Source organism: Haemaphysalis longicornis, unplaced genomic scaffold (assembly GCF_048455015.1).
Source record: "Haemaphysalis longicornis isolate Haplotype H1 unplaced genomic scaffold, Haemaphysalis longicornis Haplotype H1 scaffold_2, whole genome shotgun sequence".
In the NCBI taxonomy this organism is placed as follows: domain Eukaryota; kingdom Metazoa; phylum Arthropoda; class Arachnida; order Ixodida; family Ixodidae; genus Haemaphysalis; species Haemaphysalis longicornis.
This window is the reverse complement of record NW_027526295.1, coordinates 60,649,207-60,676,256: the sequence shown is the minus strand read 5'-3', so window position 1 is coordinate 60,676,256 and position 27,050 is coordinate 60,649,207. Positions and strand designations below refer to the sequence as shown.

At 49.9% G+C, this 27,050-nt stretch overlaps 2 protein-coding genes across 2 annotated transcripts in view; one reads left to right on the top strand and one right to left on the bottom strand.

Annotated features, from left to right (window-relative positions):
* The window catches only part of LOC144168920 (uncharacterized), a 36,632-nt gene extending 31,875 nt beyond the window's left edge, over positions 1 to 4,757 (bottom strand). The window contains exons 1-2 of the mRNA XM_077697916.1: positions 4,602 to 4,757; positions 2,145 to 2,290 (exon numbers count right to left, since the gene is read on the bottom strand). Of these exons, the coding sequence (XP_077554042.1) occupies positions 2,145 to 2,267 (123 nt within the window). The 5' untranslated portion in view covers positions 2,268 to 2,290; positions 4,602 to 4,757. The remainder of the gene's footprint in view (positions 1 to 2,144; positions 2,291 to 4,601) is intronic.
* Positions 4,758 to 14,418: 9,661 nt separating this feature from the next.
* On the top strand, positions 14,419 to 26,838 carry LOC144167995 (membrane metallo-endopeptidase-like 1). Its single transcript, XM_077697097.1, has 7 exons — positions 14,419 to 14,592; positions 17,983 to 18,528; positions 18,610 to 18,732; positions 18,795 to 18,997; positions 20,425 to 20,750; positions 22,125 to 22,456; positions 26,467 to 26,838. The coding sequence occupies exons 1-7, from the start codon at positions 14,419 to 14,421 to the stop codon at positions 26,836 to 26,838; spliced, it is 2,076 nt and encodes a 691-aa protein (XP_077553223.1).
* The last annotated feature ends 212 nt before the right edge of the window (positions 26,839 to 27,050 follow it).

Genomic DNA, 27,050 nt, shown 5'->3' with positions numbered 1-27,050 from the left:
CAGTAACTATCGAGGCCTAACGTTTGGGTTTGGGGCATACGGTGCGATTCGGTACCTGCTGGGTGGCGTTCGCGTCGACCATGTCAAAATGGAGCAGTTGGATCGACACCGGCTTCATAACGCGTGGCGCTCAGGTTCGATTCGACTACGGGAAGCGTCTCTTTTCCTTCCCGTCACCCACGGTCATTCATCATCATCGTCAGAGAAAGTTGGATTTCCTGCAGGGCGCATTGGCGGACACCGTAATCTGTGAGGACATTAAAGCTCCTCTTTAAAATACATTTATTTTGTGGCAGAGCTTACACAGACACAGTGGCAACGAAGGCAACGTCATCTCTGTTCGGCTCGCGTGAGAGGGCTGTTCCACACGCCTAAAATCACAACTCCCTTTTTAGAAGCATGACAACGGATTAGTTAGCACTATGGGATAGCGCACAGAACTACAGCGCTGGCGCAATACGGACGTGCAGTACGTTTGTAATATCGGCCTGTAATGTTAGTTTTGAATACCACTCGGTCTATCCCGATCAACCTAGTGTACTCTACGTCGACTGCGTTTTGAAGTAGCCTACACCAGAAACTTCCTTTGGAAGACCCGACTGGGAACATCACCTTTGTGCCAGTTTTGCTGTGATGGAGAGGACACTGAACACACGGCGTGTGTTTGCCAGGGTTCCTCTCCGGCGCCAATGAGGCGCGAGGTTGACTACGAGCAAGAAATGTCTAACTGAAAGACTTTTAGACCAATTGATTGATTGTGGGGCTTAGCGCGCCGACGCAACAGAGGCAATGAGGCGCGCCGTAGTGGAGGGCTGTGGATTAATTTTCACCACCTGGGGATCTTTAATGTACGCCGGAATCTCGTACACACGGGCGATCTTGCTTTTTGCCTCCATCAGAAATGCAGCCGCCGCGGCCAGGAATCGAACCCGCGACCTCGTGGTCGTGTACTGACATTAAATATTGTTACGATTAAACTGGTTATTATCCCAATTATTCTTTCTTGTGCAAGCGCATGTCAATACACAGCGGGTGTTTTTTTGTAATTTTTCTACCTTCTCATTTTTTGTGCCTTTTACTTTTGCGTGTATTGCAGCGGCAGTATGTATGAAATACATTGCTGATTTTCTTGCTTTTCGTTATTTTTATTCTATATTTCTTTGGGTTTTCCGGTTCCAGAAAATTTATCCTTATTACCTTGACGATCGATTATCCTTATCATCCATATTAAAACGATTAAGTGCGTCAACTTTGCCGAATATGGATATTTGTGTAAGTTCCGGGCGTTACAGTCTTTGTGCTGAAAGGTAGCCGGCCGAGAATGCGTAAGGATTAGTAGAGTGCCTCAGGGTCTCGGAGCTTCCGGCACTGTGGCTTCACCGCGTGCCACACGCTGTCACGAATCGTGTCGCTCACTCGTCCTGCCGTGTTAGGGGCCGCCGCGTGCTACTTCGGAAAGAAACAATGGGTTGGAGCCGGAATCCAGAAAACTGATATTCATTGACATGAGGACACGCTTGCGTACTTAGCTATCTGGACAGCAGGCGCTGGGCCGGAAGGAGTCGCGCCAATAGTTCTTGTGCACCGCTCTCTGGGTACGTATAGTTTTGTCGCGCCCTCTACAGGGGGATCAAAAGAAATACGAACAACAGAGCGCACAGCCTCCGACGCATCCCGCACAGTCTGGCTGCACTGTCAGTAAACTTTAGAGTAGAGTAGAGTAGAGTATGGTCTACTTTTAGTGGAAATGCTTGATAAAGAAGCGACGCCGGTCATTATATCGAGGCGTGTTTTTATGCTCTGTCGCCACTGAGCAGCCTGTTATCTACTGCATTTGGGAGCCAAGCGCACAGCAGGCTGATTGCAGCTAGCATTATATCCTTCGACGATCATTCTCCTCAGTGGCGAGGCAGTGTGAAAATGCGCCTCAAAATGAACCACCGGTGTCGCTTCTTGACAAAGCATTTCCCATAAATGTAGGCCACACTCTCAAACACTCTCCACGGAGTGCGCATGCGCGCCGTTCAGTGACTTCGCAGACAGATGATGCAGCACACCTCGGAGGCTGTGCGCTCCGTTGTTCGCATTCCTTTTAATCTCCACTCTACGTAATTTTAACCCGGTTGACAGTGCCCCTAACTAACCAGTGCTGTCTTGTCAGGGTCAGCGCCTAACTTCTCCTTGGCCAGAGCGTAGAAAGAGCAGACTGGGATTTCAATGCTTGGATGAGGCGAGTGCACAACGCCATCCTTGATACTGGCCTTCATTCCGCTGAACACAAAATGAACACCTGAAAAAAAAGAACAGTAAAATGTTTTTGAGCTTCGTTAACAAAGAAAATTCATAATACACAAGTTCGCGCAGCGTAAGCGTCTGTGTTAGTCACGTTTTCATGATGTCCCTGTTGGTCAGTACCAACCACGGTTTGAACATGTTGCATATATATATACGTATACCGGCCGCTTGTGGCGTAGTAACCACGCATCCTGTATTGATTCTCGTCACTGTGGAATTTCTTCCTAATCTAGACAAATGCTTTTCCTCGGAAAAATTGACTCGCCATAAATCCCCAGGTGTTTCCTCAACGTTAATGCACATAAAACGCCGAAAACGCTGTGCGGCGGCTACGAACACTGCCCCTTGTGTTCTTGCAGCCTTATTTGAAAATCATCCCTTTACCCGATTATTTTTGCAAACAGCAAAGCACTCTCTCCCCCCCCCCTTCCCCTCCACCTCCGCCCGGCCCTCTGCCCGTGCCGCTTGATGTGAATCCAATCGTAATTTACTACGCGTTTCCGGTGAACAGCACCGTACAAGCCGCACGGGTTTTGGCAACGTGACCGCACGTTGCCGATTTGGCGGCGCTTTTCTTTAATGCGTCCTTCTGCCATAGGGCATCAAAGAAATGGAAATCCACATGCTGAAGTTGACAGTTGACATATAGAGTAAAGAAAAGAAACTGGATAGGAAAAAGAAGTGACGGAATGCGCGCGCCTTCACGCACTACAGAGCACTCTATAGGCCAGTCTCAGCAAAACATGTCAACAGCTGCTTGTACAGTGGCGCCTGTACAGTACGCTTCTTCGTGGCCCCAACAGAAACATCTTTATCGACGGTAGTTCTAGGCAATTGGGCAGGTGAAAAGTTTTTCTTGTTATTTGTTTAGTGCTGTTTGGAAGAAAGAAGCTCAAATAACTCACTCAATCTGAATACGAAGGCGTATACGAAGGGTACCCTGCAGGGACACAACGCATACAGTGCTTACAGTCAGCGCCTAAGTTGTGAGAATTATTAAGCCTTGTTCGTGTCGGTTCCAAGCACTTAGGTAATGATAAAGATTGACAAAAATTTACTGGGGCAATCTTTAAACTTTTTTTTTCGTCATAATAAGGTTTCGTGGACGTCCTAGCTTATAGGTCTGCCAAAGCGCAATTACAACTGAAAGAGAGCGGGAGAGAGGACTCTTAAATGTGTACTGGAGAACAATTACAACTGAGCAGGTTCAAAAAAAAAATTACTGACAGTCACACTGCCCTTTGAAACTTATTTTCAAGCAGCCGCATTCACAAGGTGGGACATATTTCAAAGATAAAATATGTCTACTATAGTCGCATTCAACGGACGCGCCTTTGCAAAAAATGTTAAAACCTTACTTCGGCTACACTAGCCAGGCGGTGAAAAACAACTAATGAGGAAAAGAAAATGAAATTTTGGTATTCGGATCGGTCTAATCTCCATGATGGAAATTCAAAACGAGTGGGCATTATGCAGGAAGCTGAACATATTCCGCTCCGCACGACCCTCGTTTGGAGGTCCTGCGCAGATATGATCGAAGTGTCATAGTATCTTAGACTGTACAAGGTGTCTTAGATTGTACGGGAAAACCACCGCTAGCTGCCGCATTCTTTCGGTACTCTACTCTTACGGCTTGTCGCTGGGTCAGCGCCTCAGCGTGCTATTTGTCGCTGTGCTCTTACGTTAAGGTGCCATTTTGGCGTTTTCGCTGTCTTGTCAGTGCGATTTTTGTTTCCTAGTGTTTCATACTGTGCTCATTTGTACTCTATTTTGACGCCTGCTGTTTTGTCGCAAGCTGTGTTGTCACAACCCCTTTTCACGGGGGTGTGATGTTCACTGCATTTCTCGCGTCCAGCAGATCACGTGATCGTTCACAACAACTGCATTTATGCCTACTCGTATAGGCCTATTTGCCTACGAGATCGATACTTCCTCGCGGGATAGTGGTCTGACTGACCTTCGCCTACTATGAGCACGTTACGACCAAAAACGACTCTTCCTAGGATATGAAACCACTGACAATGACGAGTTTATGGCAATCCCAATGACTGCTTAGTAACGCGCGCGGGCTATAGGATGGAAGCGTGAATGAGAAATAAACGAACTACTTGAGACCCGGGCACACATTTTATAAGCTGGAGCACAAAGAAAAGCGCTAACATCGACAAAATTAGGCCTGAAAATTAGACAGTGCTTCGCTTCCCACAGGTACCAAAATGTGCGTCGGATCTACTAGTTCTTTATATGAAATGCGCAGGCAGCGCTTCTTCAATAAAGTATTACCTATGCCTAGACTGGAAACTTACCTGAAGATCTTAGGCGATTTACTGATCAGGAAATGTTCGGAGCAAGTTGCATCTGTGTCCTGGAGCTGCTGCTGGCAACGCAGTGACGCCTATGTAGCATTTGACTCCTTGAAAGCCTTTGCTATCCGAAGAATGCTGGGGTGCCCTGAAGAACCAAACAATCAAAGTGATATCTTTACGGCGGCTTACAATCTCCCACTGTAGTGGTTGCGGCCACATGTGGAACACTTGGCCAAGATAAGATAATCGTGCAGGGCCCAAATAAAAATAAGATTTGAGTATTCCTTATCAGCGGCAAGACACGAAACCGAGCGGCCATCAAAAAAGCATCAAAGAACGGAGATAGGCTTTCTTAGCCTATGCTTTCCGCGAAACGCCCAATACAAGTGCTGGAAGAGCTCCCGCTTCGCTGATAGCCGATATGGCAGTGGCTACATAATACGGTGCTACGTTAAGCAGGAAAAAACTTAATGAACTAGGCAGTAGTGCGATCCCCACATTATTTTATATTTCATCTACGCTTCCCTATTTACAACTGTACGAATTTAGCCACCCATACCGTCAACTCACACGTCATTTCATTAGACGGCATTCGGGATATTGAACCAAAGGCTCCCCTTCCGTAACGCTGCTGTCCCTAGAGTTTCTAGATAAGCTACAATTCAGAGTGACGGTACTGATGCCCATGCTTGCTTCGTCATGGTCATTTTGGTGCCCGAATTCACTGTTGGCAACTCTGTCCAAGACACATGATTGCGCCCCGTTGCATACGGGCAGGCGTCCCCGAGCCGAGCTCCATCGCCCCAGTTATGGATGTGGTAGCGTGGTGAATCGAGCGGCCAGGCAATGTTGCTGCCTTGAAGATGACGACAAGAAGCCGAAGGCGACAAGATGCCAAAGGCAAACTTAACTCGTTTACTGCACGGCGAGAGATGAGCCGAAGCAAGGCAAGAACAATGCCGCGATGGGCGAGGTTACAGTACTGGACTTGAGCAGAGTTACAGGATTGATTCACTGCTCCTGCTCCAACCGGAACGAATGACTGAACCACTTTATTTAGAAATAGGCCTGAGGCCTTTGGGAATTATAGGAATATGTGGGAAGGGGAGTCGAAAGCATCAATGAAGGTATCGTGTACCCTAGTAAACACAACTTGTCCATTGGCAGGCCCTACTAGAGCTCTCATACAGCTCTACACTGCTCTGTAAATACCACTGGCAAGTGAATAAATTCCACTCGTTGGAGAAGTGTAGCATCGGAGCGCAGGCGCTCCAGGTGCTTCGTATTCGTAAGTGGGGGTGCGCGATAGGCTGAATTGCAGCGATTAGGGGAATCTTATTTATGCCCAAATCGCTAACCGTCAAACAAGTCCCTCTAGTTTTTTGCACATGGCGCGTGAACAGTACAAAAACACAATGCTCTTTCAATAGTTCATGAGCGCTCGGTAGCGGCGCCCGCTGAGTCCGAGAGAGGGGCGAGAGGAGATCTCTGCGTCCTTCAGAGGTGTCTCTACAAGCCTCGTTTGCCAGCGCCGAAGTTTGAATCATGCAGACAAACAGGTGCCAGCGATCCGGACTTCCCAGGCATGTAGCGGCGTGTTGGGAACCGTTGGCTGTAAGCACGGAGCTAGAATATATAGAGAGGGAACGCCCATTGCAGCCGGTGCGATCGAACGACCAGATAATGTCATAATGATAACTACGGCGCGCTACAAGGCTTCGCAGCTGCGATGGCGAAGAATGGACAGTGGAACCTGGTTGAACCTATTTAAAGCTTTACTGTTGTTTTGCAGCATTCGCCACAAGGTATGAATCGCTATGCGTTCTAGCTGCTGCGTGCCGCAACAGCATGAAAGGCGCGTTCATCTCCGACGTAGCGCACGCGTGCACGCGAACGCGGCATGGTCACGCTGCGTCGGCGAATGCGGGCCCTTTTCAGTGCTCTGTCGCCTAATCAACAAAGCGTCCGGCGCACTCGGCTCCCTTAGAGCGCACCGCACTCGAGATAAGGCCACGCCGCCGCTCGCTGGAGCACCTAATCATGGGAACATAAATCTCACTTTGAAGTTACTTTTTGCAGAAACAGCGTCGCACTGGGCCTTTTTACAGCAACCTCTACTGACAAATGGTTTCCTCCGTTCAAAAAAAAAAAAAAAGGCAAGGCCTAAGACGCCGAGCGCATGTACCAGCCTTATCAGGCATACAGCATATCGATCAGAATTCGTTTAAAGAAACCACAAAACCAGCGTCGGAGCAGCATTATCGATGATAAGGCGCCTGTCATCAATTGGAACACCCCACCATGTGTTCAACCCACAGAAGCGCAGGAAAGCGCACGCACTCGCTTCGGCCACAGAATGTTTGTGCGGCGCGGAGAAATGCCGACGCGATGCCGCGGCTGCTCCATGGTCGCGGCCGGGCTGGACTGGGCACGCGGGAACAGAGCTCGCGCCTCCGCTATAGCCCGGACGCGGCAATGACAGCACAGTTTCTTCTTTTGCCACCAGATTCCGGAAACTTAACCTTCGTCAAGTGCATGTTACGTTATCAGCCGGCCCCAGGATGCTCCGTTTCCCCTCCTGTCCTATTCTTGCTCCGAGGCTGCAAGCCTGAGTCACCGACACAGAGGCGCCTATTCGAAAAGCGCACGTAGTGGAGGCTTCGCCACACAGCCGAGGAGTGCTGCACGAAGCTTGAAGCACAGCGGCGCGCTGATTCGTAAGAGCTTCTCCGCCGGCGGCGGCCCGAGATTCCGATGAATAAGGGTCTTCAAACATTATCTGGAGGGATGCATTCGAACTGAAGCTCTCGAGAGCCGTTCAACTCCGGGGCTGTATGACACGATGCTGGAGCTCCACCGGGCCGGTCACTGGACGAATAGTGGCTCCCGAAGAACGTCTCTGGCTTGGTTAGGCAAGCAACAGAACACCAGAAGAAATCCGCAACGCGGACAAGTGCGAAGGCAAATCCGCACTAAAGTTAAACCAGGCTTTTAGTTGCGGTAAAATAAGCGAAAAACTAACTACATTAGTTACAATTTAGCCCAGGAGTAGTTTAGCCAAGCACATAAACTTGAAAGGTGACATTTCGCGGGAATGGAAATGTCCCGGAAAAAAAAAAAACACGTAATCTTAAAGGGCAAAACCTGCTTCAAAAAACAATGCAATTGAGAAAGTCAGGCGTCTGCAAGCCATTTCTCGCACTGAGAGCTGTGATTTCAGCTCTGGTCATTGCCGTGAGCTTTCCCTTTTTGAATCGCACCTTAGGTGCGCCGGTTCGCTGAAAGCGACTGCGGCCGGTCGAGAGGACATCATTTCTTTTCCGAGACGTATCTCGAGCACGCGGTGAAAACTGCCTTAATTGTTACCGCTCCAGCAAGGCGTGCGCTTTCCTTCTCGGCCGCTGCGATGCCCGCTGAGACCCCGCGCAAAGTGTGCGCACGGCGCTTCCACACAGCAGGCGCGCACTGGAACTCTTGCCGTACCGTAAGCGAACACCCTTCGGTGTTCGCTTACGGTACGGCAAGAGTTCGATACCTGCGATACCGTAAGCGAACACCGAAGGGTGTTTTCGTTCTCTTTGCCGGCTGCCAGGGGTACACTAGGTGCGTGCTGCACGGTGTCAGAAGACTGCTCAACTCCAGGCGACACCGGAATCGCTACGAGCTCGGCCAGCCGTTGCTCGACATCGAGTATCTGAGGTGGAGGTGGAACGCAAACAGCTCGCTCAGTTGCGGCGGCGTCGTTACGCTTAGCTGCACCGTGAAAACCGTTCAGTGTCTCGCTAAAAAATTAACCGGCGCTAAACAGGGACGAAGAAGAAACACGTAACACGATTAATTTTTTAGCAGTATGTACCAACTCGCCCACATCAAGCTTTTGTTACTTCAGTATCTCGACTGCAGGCCCGTCCTGTCCTCTCGTCTCTTCGTCCTCGTCTTGTGCGCAAACTTATTCCTTCGTACATCATTAACCAACTGGCCAGCAATGAAGTCCTACTCTGCCACAGCGTTGCTGGGTTCTGAACTCGCTTCCGGAGAATTACGTTTCCCTTCAACGGACTCGTGTTGCTTCCTTTCGCTAGAGTCCCGGTTTAAGCTTTCCAGCGGAACTTCGTTAGCTTGCGAACTGCACGCGTTCTGGCGGCCAGCCGTTTTTAAGACCTCCCATGAACATGAGCACTCCGAACACGACGCTGACACATCTCCGCTCTCCGTAGAGGCCTTACTCTCAGTGAACTTGCGGTGCCCTCTGTCGTGAGCCTCCGGAAACGCCTTATCTTCCCTATCTCTCAGAGAATCGCCGTTCTTCCCAGAGCTGACGACACTATCCTTACTTGATCCCTTCACAGCGAGCTTAGCTGATTGCGTGGAAGTGCTTCCAATATCTGACCCTGTTCGCGTAACAGCTGATTAGACCTGTTCGAGAGTCGGTGCCTGTATTCCGGAAGAAGTTGCGGGGATACCGCCGCCTGAGTGACAAGTTCACCACACGAAGCTGTGATGCTGACTTCAGCAATCGGCAGGCGCACGCTCCGTTCTGCTACGGCCTCTTTCACCCAAACACTCTGTCCCGTCAGTGGGTCCGGTTCTACGTACGAAGGGTGAATCATGTCTACCGTCGCCGCGGAGTCGCGACGAACTCAGTACGGTTTACCGCTGATCACGGGCTCCACAAGCTGCCTGCTGTCCTCACTCCGGTCTAGCACGTGAAAGACAAGCTTGCCCTTTTTGCGACTCGCAAGTTAATGCCGGGTCTCACCGCAGTTGTAACACATAGCCAGTTTGCGCACTTCAAAAGCCTATTTCGGCGTTGCTCCTCAGCGTTTGCGCTCTTTTATATGCATAGAATTTTAGTAACTCACAATGTCACGCGGCGTTGGCGTGCCTTGTCGCAGTCCGCATGCGCGCCTTGTCGTATTCCGCAGGCGCGCCTTGTCGTAGTCCGCAGCCAGGCCACTACACTATGAAAGAAATAACACTTTCCGACGCCCGGTTTCGAACCCATGACGCCGCGGGCGGAACGCAAGGTGCCCGGCGCACTACCGACCGAGCCACGAAGCCGACACAGATTTCGATGCACCGAACGCGCCTTATATCCTTCACTCATTTCTCGTTTATTTCGAAAGCGCCACAAGTTGTCCCGCGCCTCCAAAAGATGGCGACACGGGTCCCGCGATCGAGAGATACGACTTGCCGGCGCACCCCCTCGGAAATGCTGTGCATTTTATCGTGCCCCTCGCGAGGGGGATGTCTTTTTTTATTCGTTTTTCCGGTCGGTTTCACTACCTGAGAAAACGACTTTTCTAGCTTCACAGTCTTCTTGGGCCGCTGTGCCTTTCGGCCCTGATTATGAGGCCTCTGCCTAACTCTTTTGAGCCCTCTTTCGGCCCCTGCGTACTTCGACGCGCTACAAACTCGTCGGCTAGCTGAGCGGCATGATCCACACTATTTACCCATGGTCGGTCTTACACCCAGAGTCTCAAGTACTCCGGCAGTCGGTGGTAAAACAGTTCGAGACCGATCACTCAACCTTGTCGTTCTCTCCGAATGCCTTTGCCTCTTTGAACCACTCTTCCATGTTTACCTTTAGCTTATAGGCGAAATCCGAGTACGACTGGCCCTTGGGTGAGTTGGTAATACTTTGCATTGGCGGGAAGCGCGAATGCGCATGAGGACGAGCGAAGAAACAACAATACAGACGAGACGAAGCCCTTCGTCCCGCCTATTTTGTTGTTTCTTCTCTCGTGCGTTTCCCGCCAATGACTGGCCCTTAGCTTTCTCGGATTCGCGGAATTTCTCGTGAAACGCCTCTTCCAACAGCCTGTGCTTACGCAGGAGGCTCGACTTGACTTTCTCGTGGTCGTCCGCCTCATCTTTTGGCAAGCGGGCCATCACGTGGGATACCTCACCCGGCAAAAGCGTAAACAGCTATTGCGGCCATGTGTCTTGGCTATACTGGGCCCTGTCGCACGTGCGCTCGAAATTGACCAAAAAAAGATCGATGTTTACTTCTACCTTGTAGGGTCGATTAGGTCACTCATTCGCAACGTAGGTCCCTCAGTCGCCGCAGACTGCGCGTTGCTGTCATGATCACGCCTACTTCTAGATGCCTCTGTTTCAAGACGTTTCATTTCCAACTCATGCTGTCGCTCGAGTTGACATTCCTGTTCGTGCCTCTCAATCGCTCTCAATCGTTTTCGCTTTCTCTCCTCGCGTTGAAGTTCCTGCTCTCAATTTTTCTCCTCGAGCTCAAGTTCTCCCTCTTGCCTTCTCTCCTCGCGTTCTGCCTCTGCAGCCTGACGTTTAGCGGTCTCCCTGTCGTAGATCAGCTCAATGCACTCTGACAGCTCCTCTTCGTCAGCCCCAACAGCGAATATAGCCTGCATCAGCTCTGGTTTTCTCTGCGCATCCGAAACATCGAAGCGCAACTATTTTGCAAGCTCCAACAACTGCTCTCTTCTCAACGCCTTCAAATTCATGGCCGGTCTAGAGTACTGCTTTCCCACTGCTCCAGAAATGTTTTGCACGAATAACCCTCGAGACAAAAGCACACGGCCTACCAGCGATCCTATGAAGCCTGGTAAAACTCAGTGAAGAAACGTCCCGCGCTTGCCATTGACTGCCGTGAATTCTGTGAAGTCCAAAGCCGGCCTGACGTCCGTGGTGTTGGATCTCGCACCGCTGGCTCCAGGTGTTACGAAGTTTCCATCCGACCGCTACCATCCAGTTGTTGGGTACGGGAAGGCGTCCTCGTGCCGAGCTCTGTCGCCCCCGTCATGGGTGTGCTAGCGTGGTGAAGTGAGCGGCCCGCCAATCCTACTGTCTTGAAGATGACGACAAGAAGCCGAAGGCAAACTGTACTCGTTTACTGCGCGGCAAGAGATGAGCCGAAGCAAGACAAGATCAATGCCCCCACGGGTGATGTTACAGTACAGCGGCACTATTCCAGAAGGCCCGAGATAGGGTCCCTAATACGATCACAGAGTCCGTGTTACTGCCTGCCTGTTTTCGAAATCACGGAAAGTGGTCAGCAATACATTACCTCCGTGTTGTTCCGTAAACTAGAGAATTTTTTTACAGTGTACACTTGTGGGGAATCTGGCGCTAGCGTCTATGCGGCGCACATCAAGGCCGTCTGTATCGCTATGGGCCGCCATAACATCATGCGCTCGCCCTAGTTTTACCATTGGCTTGGATTGAAACGTTCTGGTGACCGCAGATATAAACAAAGTCCTACAAAGACGAGAGGAATAGTGTGCAAATATGCAAGTGGAAAATAAAATAGGCTGTTTAAAAACTAAGGATAAAGGAAGTAAAGCGTATTTTTGCCGGGACGGTTGTGCTTACTAAAGTGGAGACCAAGCTGGGAGTTAACGACAATGATAATATTTAGTAGAAAACTTTTTAGAGACTATTCTTTTATTAAGTTTACCATTATTTCTAATAATAAGTTGTTTGACGAGCCCCGAAATGTTTTTGAGCATGCCGGTGAAAACGTCGCCTTCGTGGCGAACCGGTCAACCGATTGTCAGCTACAGTTGAACACAACTTTTTGCTGAGCGAGTTGGTTCGTACTTGAAGAAAAAAGTAAACGTGGCGTTAAGCAGTCGGGGGCGAATACAAGATATGGACGTCCGCAGGCGCCCGTGTCTGTCGTATCTTGGCTTCGTTGAAGTACGTTTTGTTTCTTTTTTTCGTCAGCTACAAAATTCGCGGCGGCATATTAGGCGCTCAGTCATACGTCCTTCGACTGCGGCATGACCAACCTCAGGTACGATCACGCACTGCCTGCTGTTCACCGAACACGGCTACCACAAAACAGGGAGGATTTCGGCTTCCTCGTAGCTCGTAGGCGTGTAAATGCATAGCGAAAAAAAGCAAATACCAAAAACCGCTTAATAATCTAATTGTCATGTCAGGCCTAAGTCAAAAGCGGGGGTCTTCCCATAATTCCCCACGACGATGTGGATCCCCAGGCGCAGTTTCTTCTCTACTATACTTACTCAGAATCTATGCATGTGGATGAAGGGAATGCTAAAGGTGACGCTGTGCGGTGCCTCAGTGACCATCACAACACCGCGGCAGGAAGCGAGAAAATCTGCCTGCGATGGAGTAAAAAAGGACGCGCATGCGCGCCGCGCCGGTCTCCACAGCAGGCGCCGGGCTTCCAGAGGGGGCATCGGTGGCTATTGAGACGCTCTGGCGTGGTCCGGAATATTAAGTCCCCTCTACGTGTAGGAATTTTACATCAGTCTTCTGTGTCCTGTGTTTGTAGTGTAAGGCTTTGTGTGTATTGTACAATAAACTTTCTCTGAAAAGCAGACCAAAAGTTTCAGGATTAAGTAGCCCCAGAAAGACTATTGTCTTCAAAAGAAAACGGTGCCTGGCCTCCTCAGTATGGCGTGCTACCGCTGATCGTGTTGCTCGTTCGATGATACTGCATTGCTTTTGCAGGTCCGAACAGCATTCCAACTTCTCGGGGTTGAAGAATAGACAGGAGCAGGGTGTTGAGGGCACACGAGGACGAGGTGGGCACTGGTGGCAGGGACGTGGCAGTCCGGGCGGTTATACTCGATGCGTGAGGGGGGGAAGTCGGAGGAGATGGTGGAGTCATACCAAGGATGAACCTCAATTTAACGAAGACACCGGGACCCTTAAAAATTTTTCGTTAAGTCGGGAACTTCATAAAATCACGAGAACGACAAATTTATTGCCTCGAGAAAAACCTTGTGTTTTTCGCCTGCGCGCCCTAAGCAGCGTGAGCACGCACTTCTCGTAGCTGGCCAGTGAAGTTAAAGCGTCCTCAACGCCGTCGTGTGCCTCAGTAAACCGCCTCAGAAGGTCGACAGCGTCCATCACCTGGCTTAGTATGGGCACGGGAACTTCAACACAATCCGGATCATTCGCATCTTCGGATCATTCGCTTACGGCGTCAGTCCTCCCCCCTCTTTGTTTCCAGACATAACTGATCCTCCTTTGTAATATATATTCAAGTGGACATGCGCCAATCGCATGTCCACCTGAAGAGCATTTATTTTAACAGGCGAGCTGTTCAGGCTGACACAAATCTGTCCAGCGGAAACAGAAAACCCGAAGCGCACGTGACCGCGTGCCGCGAACCGGCTGCCGCAACTGCTCGAAGGTCGTGCCCGCCTTCTGTAAAAAAAAAAAAAAAATAACGAGAACAGCGAGCGCGTGCATCGCGACGACCACCCGGCGTCGTGCAGGCTTGCGTGTGGGCTGCGCGCCACATGAGGAGGTCCGCCTTCGTCGTCGTCGTCGTGCAGCAACCGCGGTGCGGCATGGCTCATCCTTCCACAGCCCACACGTAGATAAGGCCACCGGACCGGCTGACGAAGGAGTGGAGGTCCACCAAGGCGAGGACGCGCTACAAGAGGATTTGCCCTTCGCAGCTGCGCCGTCGGAAGACGACGCCGAAAGGATGACGACGACTGCTACTGAATAAATCACTGTACTTAATTTAGTGGTCTTTGGTTTGCAGTGCCTTCTAAAATGGCTTTGCCCTGCTGGGGTCCGGCTGGTCCATCTCTTTTGGCTGCCGGTGTCAGTGTGGGAAGAAGCTAGGCCGACCCCCAGCTTTGCAACCATGCGCCCCTAGTGCGATCTGCGCCAATTTTTGCTCTTTGTCAATTCTGTGTGCTCTTTTTGTTAGCAAATTAAGTTCTTTTTTGCTTCATCCGTTCTTTTCCCATCATCGTATGTTTATCAATAAGGGCATCCAATTGCTCGGTACACGTGCGCATTTGGCGGCAAGGAGGAAGAAGAACAAGAAGAAGAAGAAGCAGGCGAAGGGAAGATGGATGCAGGGGTCAGCGACAGTCGCTCGAAGCCTGGAACTCCCAACGATTCCAGTGGAGGCGGCCAACATGCCCTGGACACGGCTCACCGCCGCTGGTCCTTGCAGCGCCTTGGGCGCACCGTCATCAGCCAACTCGCTGGGGAGGAATCAGATGAACACAGGAACGTGGAGGTGAGGACGTCATCTCTCTCCCTCTCTCTCTTCCTCCCACTCTCTCCTAATATCAATTGTGCACGGATTCTCGTCAGAGACTGTGCTGTACGTTCTGGTATAAATAAGGTCTGTGGCAATTGGGAGAAATCTACGGAAAGAGGGGGAGGAAGCGGCTAGCTGCTCGGTGTTACTGCACCAAAGTCGTTCCTGATAAATTGGTTTGGGTTGCAGTGACGATATGCATTTGCTTCAGCTAATTTCTTCGCATTAGTTCCTTGGTTGAGTGCACCGAACCACCATCTCCAAGCATGCAGGCACATTGGCGTCTCCTTCCCTACGCTTCATTTGAAGCGATTTGGGTTATGGTTATCGACCCACGCCAACTCGGTCCTACGTAATACATTATACCATGTCAGATACCACCCAACCCTGCATCGTTCAGAAATGACGTAAATTTTGTGACCGCTGCAGTTTTCAGGGCATGCTTTGATATGTAAGTTTTTCTAGGTATGGAAACTGGGCAGCACTACGGGCAGGTGTGGTGTGCTCAAATAGCGTGGGCGCGCCAAAAAAAATACAGCCCGCATGCAATGTTGCAATGTTGACTGTGTTTAAGGGTGAAACTATCACACCGCTGCCGTTTTTCATTGGTAGTGTCTATTGTCTCGGCAACCTTGAGAATTACCTTCAGAAATTTATAACGGCAGTCGTCTCTCATTGGCTAAGCCCGCTATGCGGAGATTCTATGGGATAAGTATTCTTCAAAAAGCCCTGTCACAGCGCTCCCCCTGCGGCGTGTGGTATAGTAGGGGTTTTAAACGAGAAGGCTCATGTTCCAGTCCGTCATTGCTGCGATTTTTTTAACTTTCAGTTTTTTGGGTCATCGTGATTTTGTTAATACTTCTTTATTACTCTGGTTTTAACTATATCAAGAGATTAACGCACAGGGCTTCTAGAATGGGTTCAATTACGTTTAGTATGAGTTGAGAGGTATAAGGAATGTCGTTGGGCTGGGTTTGATTAGGTTTGTTGCAGTTCGGCTGGATTTGGTTAGCTTATGACGTGTTCGGTTACGTTCTGCTAGGTTCGGTGAGAGTATGTTGTGTTTCGTTACATTGCAACGTAATATTATTCAGCAAATTGTAGGCCAGCTAGCTTTTATGAACACTGCCGTGAGATATTCCCGGAGGTAATTCTCACGGCTGCCGTGAGATTAGACGTAGCCTTTGTCATTCCGTAACTTTAGGTGATGTACTAGTTGCCAAACGAAGGGCCCATAAAGCAGTGTCTTACACATTGAAACACAGTTGTTTATGGCAGTCAGGGTATTTATTAATCTTCTACACGCCATTTTTAGAGGCTCGTAAATTTGTTTCTAAACGCCGTGCTCATAAACACTGTTTAAATTTTCGAAACGCTCGATGTGTTGCATATAACTGTGATGAACCCCGATATTCCTCGGCTGCAAAGCCGTCGTTGGAGAGAGAAAACCACACGTCATGTTAGAATGAGGGCTTTAATGGAGGTGGCGCTGTTAAAGCGCGAGGCCATGTCACCGCTCCGTCGGTGCTGATGAGACTGATGATGGTGCCGCGTCGTTTGCTACAGCTAAAAGGAAGGAGGTCCAACAATAGTATATAGTGTAGGGAGTCGTTGGACACGGCGTCAAGACGCCAACAAACGCGAGTAATGTCTTTAAAATTCCTGTTACAAGCTCTTCTAATGCACGATTTACAATATACATACGCATCTACTAATGGGAGAGGTCGAAAGAATGCTTACTTACGTGCAAGACAGAAAGAATAATTGGGCATCTATAAATAACATTTCCCGGACTAGTTCAAGGGCCGTGCAGACAAAATACAAGTTTTTTTTTATTCGAAAGGTTGGGTGTTTTTTATAGCCCCGGCGCTTTCCTGGCACCGAACGATTCACCGCGAAATTGAACAATTCAAACCATACTTATGAGTCATGAATCTCCAGCTGAATCGTGTATTTCGTGACTTCTGCGATGTCGTACCCAGGGAAGTACAGTATCCGGACTACAGCTGCGGCAAACTGTGGAACGCCTTATTTGCTGGCAGTCTTCCTATACTCAGGAACAACTTACCGGCAATATTTGTAGCACTCCGTCGAAGTGACGAACCCGATGTGAACGAGGATGTCAACGTGCATTTTGAAACGAGATTGCGCTTAATGCGTAACATCGTCTTCTTTTTTGCAACTATGTGGTCTTTTTAGAGTCGCTGCAAGAATTTCAAAGCAGAATAAGTGCGAGAAATTACAAAAAAGACTCGCGTCTCGTTCAAAATGCCCGCAGTAAGGTACGGTTTGCGGCGCGTGGAGAAACTGCCGGCTGCAGTGATGAGGTGCAGTAGCAACTACTGTTGTCGGTCTTAAGTTGTCCCCGAGTATACGTGGCGCCACCATACCACACGGAACCGCGGCCCACCCTCGCTTGTCTTTGACCGCCTTTGTGGCTGGAAAATTTTTGTTACAGTTGACAGTACTCGTTTCGTAAAACATTGGGTATGCTCGACAATGTCACAGAATACTATGTCGCTTATGCGACTTGACCAGTGTAAGCTCAATGCGGGGGACGGCTGTGCAGCTACAACCGGCATATTATACACAGTACGCACATACGGCATAAAGCCAGCAGTATGTTTATGTGTGCATTTGTAACTTTTATAGTTTACCATAAGCTGTAGTATTGCTATAAAAATAATATGCATTTAAATTTAAGTGAAAAAAGTTCGTTCTGCAAGCTGATAACCCCTGCTTAATTTTCGTTCGATTTTGCCGGCCGCAGCCAATCGCACAGCTCCCCAAATACGTCATAGGTTCTACTGCGGGAAAAATTAGCTATAGTGGGTCGCATGACCATTCTCTTTTTTCGCATTATATAGCTGGTTTGAGTGACGGTTGTGTTTAAAGTTGCACCAGTGTTTTTCTAACGAGGCAATCGTTTGAATGAACCAAACTTGCATATTGTCTGCATGGCCCTTTTAATCTGTGTAAGCTTGGTCGTGGCTCATATTGAGTGGAAGAAAGTGGGGTTTAAGGATTTAAAAAAAGACGTTTAATTAACTGAGAAAACTGGGAGCCCGTTGTGGTTTCAAGTGCATCGTGCTCCGGGCACTCGGTGCGAGAATTCTCGGCGCGAGAATTATCCGATGCTTCGGAGACGGCTGACATCTGCAAACGCCTTCAATGCTCTTGCAGTGAGCTTGAAGTCACTTCATCGCCTGCGCCAAGTTAGCGCGACCTGCACGTTGAAAACTGCGCTACCAGCTTTTAAACCAAAAAGTTCACTAAGTCGAACTGACGGCGATTATACGTACTAATCGCGCGCAGCCAGCCAGCTGCAAATGATAAACTTCAGCCTCACCCTCTCACTTCTCGCAGGGCAGGGTCAAGCGGGGCATGATACTGTCGCTGGTTGCCGGCGCGGTCCTGTCGATCGTCATGTACGGCCTGTGGCACGTGCTCGAGGTGTCCTACCGAAACAAGGCCGGTGCCCTGGTACAGGCGGAAGAAGAGAGGACCACACGTGTGTCTGCCGACGGTGGTGGCTGGACGAATTCGTTTGCACCGTCCAATTTCTGCGACTCTACCAGCTGCCAGCAGTTTTCCAGCATGTTTCAGAGCTCTATCTCATACGACGACTATCCCTGCTCGGACTTCTACAACTTCGTCTGCAAGCGCTGGATTCTCGCACGGCCCCAGGAGTTGAGCGTCAAGTCCGAACACCGAAAAAGGATCATCGGCCTCATGCGAAATGTGCTTAGTGTTCTGCCGCACGCCCTGGCCTCGAACGCCTCTGAAGCGAAGGTGTTGGCGCTGTACAAGGCCTGCCTAACGCCGCGATGGGACGTAGAAGCGCTGAGAGAAATTCTGCGAATGGAGGGCGTGACCTTCGACGAAGACCCGGGCGAACATCCACTGAGACAGGTAGTGCACTTCAACGTTCGCTACGGCGTCGATACGCTCTTCCACGTTCGTTGAGGACATCCCGGTTCCTTCCGTGGAAAGAACGTGTTCGTCTTCGAGAAGATCGACTTCAATTCGTATGCACCCTACATCGAGAAGCTGTTCTCCAGCATCGAGTACGTCAGAAAAGAACTGGCCATTGCCACAGGGAAAAATGTTTCAGAGGCAATCGTTCAGACATCGTCAACGTGGACTCGTTCGTGACGACTTCGATCCGTGGCCTGCAGTGGTTGCCCAGGAAAAAAGAATTCGTGCTAAGGCACGGTGGACCCTTTGCAGGGAAGGTGTCGGTGGCCGACGTGTTCCTTTACCTCGGCAAGGCCTTGGCTGTGCAGTTTGAAGAAGATGACTGTATTATAGTGGCGTCCGACGACGTCATAAAGCTTCTCGATGAGATATTCGCCAAGTTTAGTACGTTACAGCTTAACAGGTGAGCACTCTGTGCCGTCTGCAGCCTCAGATTGTTTGCGAACAAGCAAAGAATGTGAAACAACACGTGTGGCACTATTTTATTTTACAAGGAAATCTTTGCTCTGGCAATGAACCTTCTTGGATGAGGTTATCTGAGCGAAGAAAGCATGTGGGGCCAGCACACATAGGTTCGGTTGTGTCCGAGGATCATTTTTGATAAAGGGATAATCGGAACAAAACGAACTTCGTTATAGCGAGGATTCTTTTGTATGTGGTTGCGGATGGTTGCGGATCAAACACGCTGGAAGCCACATCGCATATTTTCGCCGTTACACGATAACATAAGTAAACTCAACTAAACTCGTGCGTATCCGTCATAAGGATCCTTTAGGGGTACGGAAATGGTTCTGCTGCTGTCACAGAACGACTGAAACGTGCAACAGTATATTACTCATTATCCCGCTAACGAAAAGCTGTGTTATCTCTCCAATGCTGTAACGGTTCCGCAACAGAGGAAACAATCTGTGCTCGTTTTGCAAAATGTAAATCAGAATTGATAATCGATATTTATTTACAAACATATGAAAGCTTAACTTTCGCGGTTTCTTTATTGTCAATTCAAACCTTTTTTACCAACTCTCCTCAGTCTGCGCCACCTTATAACCACGGTCATACACCAGGTCATAAACTATACAGTTACCACAGCTGAACATCTAAATAACACTATAATAAAGACACAACGGCATTCCTCCTTTGTTTCTCTTGCGGAAGATTTTGCAACACACACGCAAGCAATCCCGCCGGCACGCGCGTACGTCGGGATTGCTTCCCTGCCTTTGCTGGATGAGGGGACAGCGCAATGCCGCCCCTTCATATTAATGAGTAGAGAGACGTTGACTTTCTAGGCATACGAAATACGAAAAGAAATAGAAATTAAGGATAACGACCAACCATGCACTACGTCTTGCGTCAGCGGTAACATAGATAATTGGCGAAGTACAATCACTTGATCGCTATCAATGTGTAAATTTACATCTTTGGCGAAAAGAAATATAACACACAAATAATGAAATGACTCCCCGTATCTGCGTACTCATACCAAATTCCTAAAGCGCCTAACAGTGTAGGCAAGCGGCGTACGAATGCTCTGCAATACTAGACAATTCTCTGCATGCTGCCAGATTTATTCGTTCGGTCTAGGCGTGTTACATAGTGTCTTCGCCGATGTTTAGGCTTAAGCGCAACTTACAAAGGTATTCAAAAAACTGCGGTAACATAGGGTGCGTTGGATTCGGTCTGATACCTCTCCAGTTTTCGGGCAAATAAGTGCACGCAATAGTAACGCATGCGAGATCTTAAGGTGGGGGGGGGGGGGGGGGGGGGCAGGTGGCGTGAACGTGCAGCAATGATTCTTCCGCCTGGCTCTTTGTTCTGGCGTTGTTGCAGGTACGTAAGTTGGACTTTTCTGCGTCGGGCGGCTCCCATGGCCGACGCGTCGCTGGTGCAGCCCGAGTCCCTGCGGCACTACTACTGCTTCCCCCTGCTGGAGCGGCTGATGCACTACAGCCTCACGCGGCGCTACCTGGACACTGTGGTGCCGCCGAAAGGGCGCGCGACGCGCGAGGCGGCCGCCATGTCCAAGGCCATCATGCGCTCGTTGCTCTTCTTCGTCGACACCACCAGCTGGCTGACGGCCGGGCAGAAGCTGCGCATCCGGCGGCAGCTTGGCGATAACGTCCAGCTCATTGGCTACCCGGCGTACAACGAGCCCGGTGAGCGACTGGGCGATTAAGTGTAGTAGCCACGAGTGTAGACGTCATTCTCTTAATGCGGATGGGCTGCTTAGAACGCTTGTTAGAACGCTTTTACGACTCTTGGTGCGTGGCCGATGGTCACGACTCTTGCGTTGGCTTCGAGTCGGGGCAAGCATTTGTGTAAAGCAGGATGACGAAAGGAATTTAAGCATGTATGCTGCATGGTTTGAGTCTCAGTGAGCAGGGCGGGCGCTCTCGGGTGTGCCGGAATAAATAAACTTGTTCGGGTGCACCCTTCTATTCACTTCACCACGGCGTGTCCTGGAGCGCACCAATCAGGACGATATCGACAGTCAGAACATTCGCAATGCACTTGAATGAGACGTCACCATCTAACATTGGTGACGCCAATGTTAAACACCTTTATTAAAGGCAGACTGGCGTAAGACAGGGGAATGGGGGTGGGGTATTACAACGACACCCTTGCTGCAACATTTTGGAGGCTTAAGAAATCAAGCACCAAAGGAAATATCCCTTCCTCCACCGTCGCAGCTGCGTGGGTTTGATCGGTGGCTGCGTCTCTGGAGGCGAAAAGGGAAAACGCCCGTGTGTCGAGATTTCGACGCCCACTAATGATGTTCAAGGGGTCTAAATTCCTTCGGAGCCCTCCACGACAGCGCGCCTCATACATGCCATGCGTAGTTTCGGCCCGCAAAACCGATAAAATTTGAATTTTATACATGCTAAGCCGTAAAGGAGCCATCAGTAAAAAAACACAACATTGCTCAGTCTAAAAGAATCAGCCTTACGTAACTGATTTAGCTGTATTCCAGTTTAAATACAGAGAAGGCTTAAAGGGAGGGAACTTTAAACTTTAAAATTTCGGGCTACAGAGTGCCCTAGAGGCCAGCACAAAATCATAGTTGTCGGCGTAATAACTGAGCGTTCGCAGCGGAAAAGAGGCCCAATTCTATCGCCAGTCATGGTTCTTAGGAATGGCTTTGTTGGATGGTCCCCAATAGCAGAATGGTGATATCTTGTGAGGCCATAGAGACCTCTCCAGGATGTCGCCACTGCTTCGCCTGTTTTTTACATTATCTTGATTATTTGTTTGGCGTTTTCGAGAAAATTGGTATAACTTTATTATCGGGACTAGGTATTTTTTAATGGACCACGCTTGTATCCGCTGCTATTCCACGTCCACCCGTGACTGCCAACTAGGGGAGTGCCGCACGGGTCAGTCGGAAAGCTCGGCGTGGCATCGACGTGGCATACATGCCGACACAGTTGATTGTACTGCCTCCGCTTTGAAAAAGAAAATATAGCGCGGGCTGAGGGACCCCTCAGTCCGAGGAAGTAGTCGAAGCCATACTTCTACTTGTTGGCCCGCAGACTCTCTGAGGAACTTCACGGAGCCCGTGTCTGCCGACAACGCTCTCCAGGCCTGGGCCCTTGCCGCGTCCACGGTCAGGTCGTGCCAGCTGGGCGAGCCGAATATGCAAGAGCCCCTGGTCCACCCAATTAGCACCCAGCTGGCGTTCAGCTCGGACGAGCACTCACTCTCGGTTCCGGCCGCGCTACTGATGACCCCGTTCTTCGGCTCCCACGGCCTCCCCGGAATCAACTACGGGGCTCACGGCTCCGCCGTGTCCAGCGCGTTCGTGGGCCTGCTGCAGCTATACTTCCGGAAGGAGGAAGTGCACGACGAGGCCACCAAGCGACTGGTGAGCCCCGCTTCCAACCGGACGCGCATGCAGCTAGCAGCCACTGAGAGTCGAACGTGAACGTCCACGTTTCGTGGTTTAGTTACCCCTAGGTGACATGACATTCCGGTCATTACGTCACTTGCCCACGCTTCATTGCGTACAAACATTTTATTCTAGGGTCTCTTCAATCGAGGGAAGATCCTACCGTGGCAAGGCTGCAATTTCGATGCGTGCAGTGGGTTAGTAGCCATTTTGTGGGGGCTGGAGAACACAACGTGTATATGTGAGCTTAAGATAACAGAATTTCGTGGTATTTCTCAAATATATCTATTTCTGTGCTCTGTTCGCTTCATTTGCGCCTTTAGCGGAACTGCAACATTTTTTATTCGACGTGATGCTATCAAAAAGAAGACTTGCTCAATACATGGCTTGGTGTAGGGTACAAAAGGAGGCAACCTCAGAAAGACGTAACCTCCATAAGCGCTAACTTCGTGCTTACCGTATCCACAGTCTTCTGCCCCGCCTGCCACGTAAATGACTTTCTTCTCTTTCCCATCCACCTCTCACCCTTCCATCGCGCTCCTCCAACTACAAACACAGTGGAGGTTCACTTAACCCATTTCAATTTTACCGCGTTCTACTGCTCGCGCATCATCCACTGAAACCTTTTTTTACTGTTAGACTTCTTGGAATGCCGGCACCAGGCCGCGCAGCGTTTTGACCGAAGACTACAGAAATCTTTTTGTAGTGCTTTTTTGAAGGCGTATTATTTCATTTGTTGTCGCAGCTATCAAGCCTCCTCGTATTCTCAATTACAAGAACGCTGTGAGCACTCATTGCGCATTGATGTTCTGCGCAATGAGTGCTCACAACGAATGCTCACCGCGAGCTGCAGTCTCCTCGGTCCCGGCGCATATCAGCTGCGTCTAAGGGGGTGATTGCGCGGTCAGCGAACACTGTGCGGCGCGCGCTACTCTGCTGGTATCGCGCAGCGCGTCTCCGCCGGCGGCCAGCGTGTCGTTGCAAATAACGTTTGAACCTCCCGCGCAAATGTCACGCGGTTCAGATTAGCCACGGAAGGGAAGCAGAGAGCATGTGGTTGCAAATGGGGTTTTAACATCCCTGGAAAATGTCACGTGGTTTTGGTTAGCGGCGAACATAGTCTTTTACCACGGAGCAGCGCAGACTTCGCTCTCTGCGATGGGACCTTAATGTCCCTCACTCGCGAAGCACAGTGTGGATGGCGGGGCGAATGGGCGCTGCTAACCAGCCTTCGCCGCGTGGAAACGATCAGCCAGGCGGGCGCGATGGCGGAACCCAATCCGTCGGCTTTGTCGTCTGCGTCAGCGGCGGTTGTTTTGGGCCTGTTTTGACGCAGCTGAGCGTCCGTTTCAGACTACTACGCCCGGGCTGATGAGCACGTTCACAACACCTCCTGGGTAACCGCTACCTCACGAAATGAAGTGGTCGTAGGGCGAAGATACCGCCAGGATTGGTTCGCAGGGTGGAAACAAAATGTAGAGACCACATACAGACATCTGGACACTAGAGAAATGCTACCTTTTGCGAACTGCGTACCATTTTGCTGTACCATTCTCGTACCCTTTGCTGCACTATTCTCGTCTCTCGTTTTTGAAGCACGAAGCTATCTAGCGCGAGGCGTAAACGAGTGTCCGGTGTTTTTCATAGAACGCGTTACGAAGAGCTCCAGCACGAAGCGTAAACGAGTGTCCCGATGTTTTAGTACCGTGACTACATCAGACGACGATTAGGACGACGACGATAGGCGACGCCGAGCTTCGCCCCTAAAACTTCAAATCCGCTACGGCACAAATTATTTATGTCATCCCCGTAGACGTTCGTGGCAAAATTTTGCAAGCGTGCCACGACAACCCTTCTCGCGGACATCTCGACACAGCATGGACTATTGAAAAAAAAATCAAGACGAGAAACGCTGCCAACGAGACCTGTCCGAATTCTGCAGTTTATCGCCGTCGAATCAAGTCCCTTCCGAAAGATGGGAATAGACCTGCTGGGCCGCTTCCTTGTGTCACGAGATCTGAGAACAAGTGGATTGTCGTAGCGACAGACGACATGACGCGCTACGCCCAGACCGTCGCTTTAACGAAGTGGACTGTACAAAAAGCCGAAGAGTTCTCATTCACCAAATTGTTATGCGGGATAGAGGCTCTGAAGTCGTAATCACGTACCGCCGAACGGTCTTTACTGCGGTGTAAGGAAGCTTACGCTACAGCAACACGGATCACCGAAGAACGGCGTCATACCACCCCGAAACGAACGAGTTAAAGGAACGCCTGAACAAGACAATCCCGGACATGCTACCAACGTATGTTGACGTTGAACACAACACGGGAGGCGAAGCCCTTCGTTATCTCATGTTCGCGCACAAAACAGCTATGCAGGGAACTGCACAGATGACACAGTTCCATCTTGCTTACGGAAGACGGCCGACTATGATGGTCTACGCCATTCTGCTGCACGAAGGAGACAATGACTTCCACGCCGACTTAAATCAGACCTACAACGTGCGGAGGAGGCTTGTCAGCTGGCTTGAGTTCGTACAACAAACCCGTAGCTGGTCGATGCCGTACGCTATAACATCCGACATCGAGACGCCGAGTATCACACATGAAAACTTGTGTGTTTGGAAACTCATTTGTCAACGCGGACTCAGAAAGAAGCTCCTGCGATTGCATTTCGGAACCTACGAAATTTAGCGACCTGTTGGTCGCCTTATCTACAAGTTTGCCTCACTACGACACGCGCGGCCCCAACTCGTCCAGGTGGTTCGCCTGAAGCCCTACTACGAAATATGACGGGCTCTTTATGTGTTGACAACCGTTTTAATTGTAGCATCAGTTCGATCCACTCCTGGAGGGGGAGGGGCATGGTAATGCCCCGAACTATATATACCCTCTGATGTGTTTATTCATGTATTTTGTTGCCAGCGCCTGGCCAAGTCCAGCTGTTTTATCTAGTTAAAAGTAATGGTACGCGTTTCTGTCTCTTTTGTGTGCCGCGTAGGCTATATAATTTTATATTAAGAGTGTATCGCCTGTCGTCACGAGAATATAACGTTCGCCTTTGATCACCGATATTCTAGATCCGATTCCATGCTCTTCAAAGGATTCACACCGAAAGATAAATGCGCGCATGGCAAAAGCTGCGACATTCGATTCGGCGACACTTGCCCGTACATGTCATTTTGTTGAGGGCTCATTCGTCGCTTTCGCGTATTCTGAGTTCACAAAGGAGCACAACTTCGTTCCAATAAACTTTTGTTCAGAAAATCTGGGACATCCTTGGCTACGTGACAATATTGCGGCGTAACATTATTACATGAGTGTAGTGTACTTTCAGTTTAAAAAATGTGTGCTTGAGTTTTGCGTTAGCACATAAAGAAAGGTGTTGAAAGACATGTTTCCACCCAAAAATACAGAAAAGCGCCCACTCGAGCTTAGACGTCGTGGCGACAGTCCAAGTTCAGCAGTAATAAAAGATTCCAATACATGGCGCTCATGAAGTGAAATCAAGGGAAATTCAATCGACTTGAGCTAACGTCCTCCGTGTTTACCGTGTGAGGGTTGATACGGGAGGGGAAGCATCGAGAAGAAGTAGGGGCAGAGAAGAAAGGCATTCACGGGGCAGGGGCGGTAGAGGACTATCGTCTATCGGCGATATTTGCAGTGAAGTGTGCACGTAAACGGCTATTTTGTGAACAGACGTATTGTTATGCACGTTGTAAATCGGGTGGCTGAGACCTCTGTCAGGACACGTTCGCCTTTAGTCTCAGCCTCCCCTTGGTTTTTGCCAAGAAATAAAAATTAAAAAAAAATGCCATCTAAATGCACAGAACCGTAGCCGCATAAAGCACCGCTTTGAAAGGACACTTCGGGCGTCCCCTGCCCTCAATGCTTGAAGCTCGCATCAGGTTACGGACAGTTACGCGTCACGTGATGATGTTGATTGAGGAATGTGACTGCCTTGCCTCGACCCACAATGCACAGGAGTGTATCAAGGACGCCTACCGCAAACCAATGGCGGCGTCCACCGAAGACCGGCTTGACACGTGGGCCGCTCTTCGCGACTTCATGGGCCTGTTCCCGGCCTACCGGGCCTTCGTCTCTGGCGCCTCCGGACAGCAGCTCCAGGGCCTGGATTGGCTGAACGAGGAGCAGCTCTTCTTCGTGGCCTTCTGTTACCAGCTGTGCGACAAGAGCGGGCCGCAAGTGAACCTCCTGGAAGCGACGTCCACCGCCAAGTTCCGCTGCAACGTCCCGCTGAGGCACATGCCGCAGTTTGCAGACGCCTTCAACTGTTCCAAGGGCTCACCGATGGCTCCCACAAGCGTGTGCCGTTTCTGGGAGGCATCTAACTGAATGGGGTGGGGGCATTCGGAAGGCTGCCCATTTTCGTTATATATTCATCTGCGCGGCTTTGCATGGCCTCAGAACAAACCGCACCTGTATTTTCTTTTCCTCTTTGACTGCTCTCTGTTCCAAGGAATTATTTTACTCGCAGTCATCATTGTTAATTACATTTTCGTTACGGAATTAAACCGTGCCTTCTACGGAGGATAGATTTTATTTTT

What these genes read in the sequence shown, in the direction of transcription:
- LOC144167995 (XM_077697097.1), top strand. Translation starts at nt 14,419, where the DNA reads ATGGATGCAGGGGTCAGCGACAGTCGCTCGAAGCCTGGAACTCCCAAC. An exon ending in ATGAACACAGGAACGTGGAG is followed by an intron (nt 14,593 to 17,982) that starts GTGAGGACGTCA and finishes CACTTCTCGCAG; the next exon opens with GGCAGGGTCAAGCGGGGCAT. An exon ending in CCCGGCGTACAACGAGCCCG is followed by an intron (nt 20,751 to 22,124) that starts GTGAGCGACTGG and finishes GTTGGCCCGCAG; the next exon opens with ACTCTCTGAGGAACTTCACG.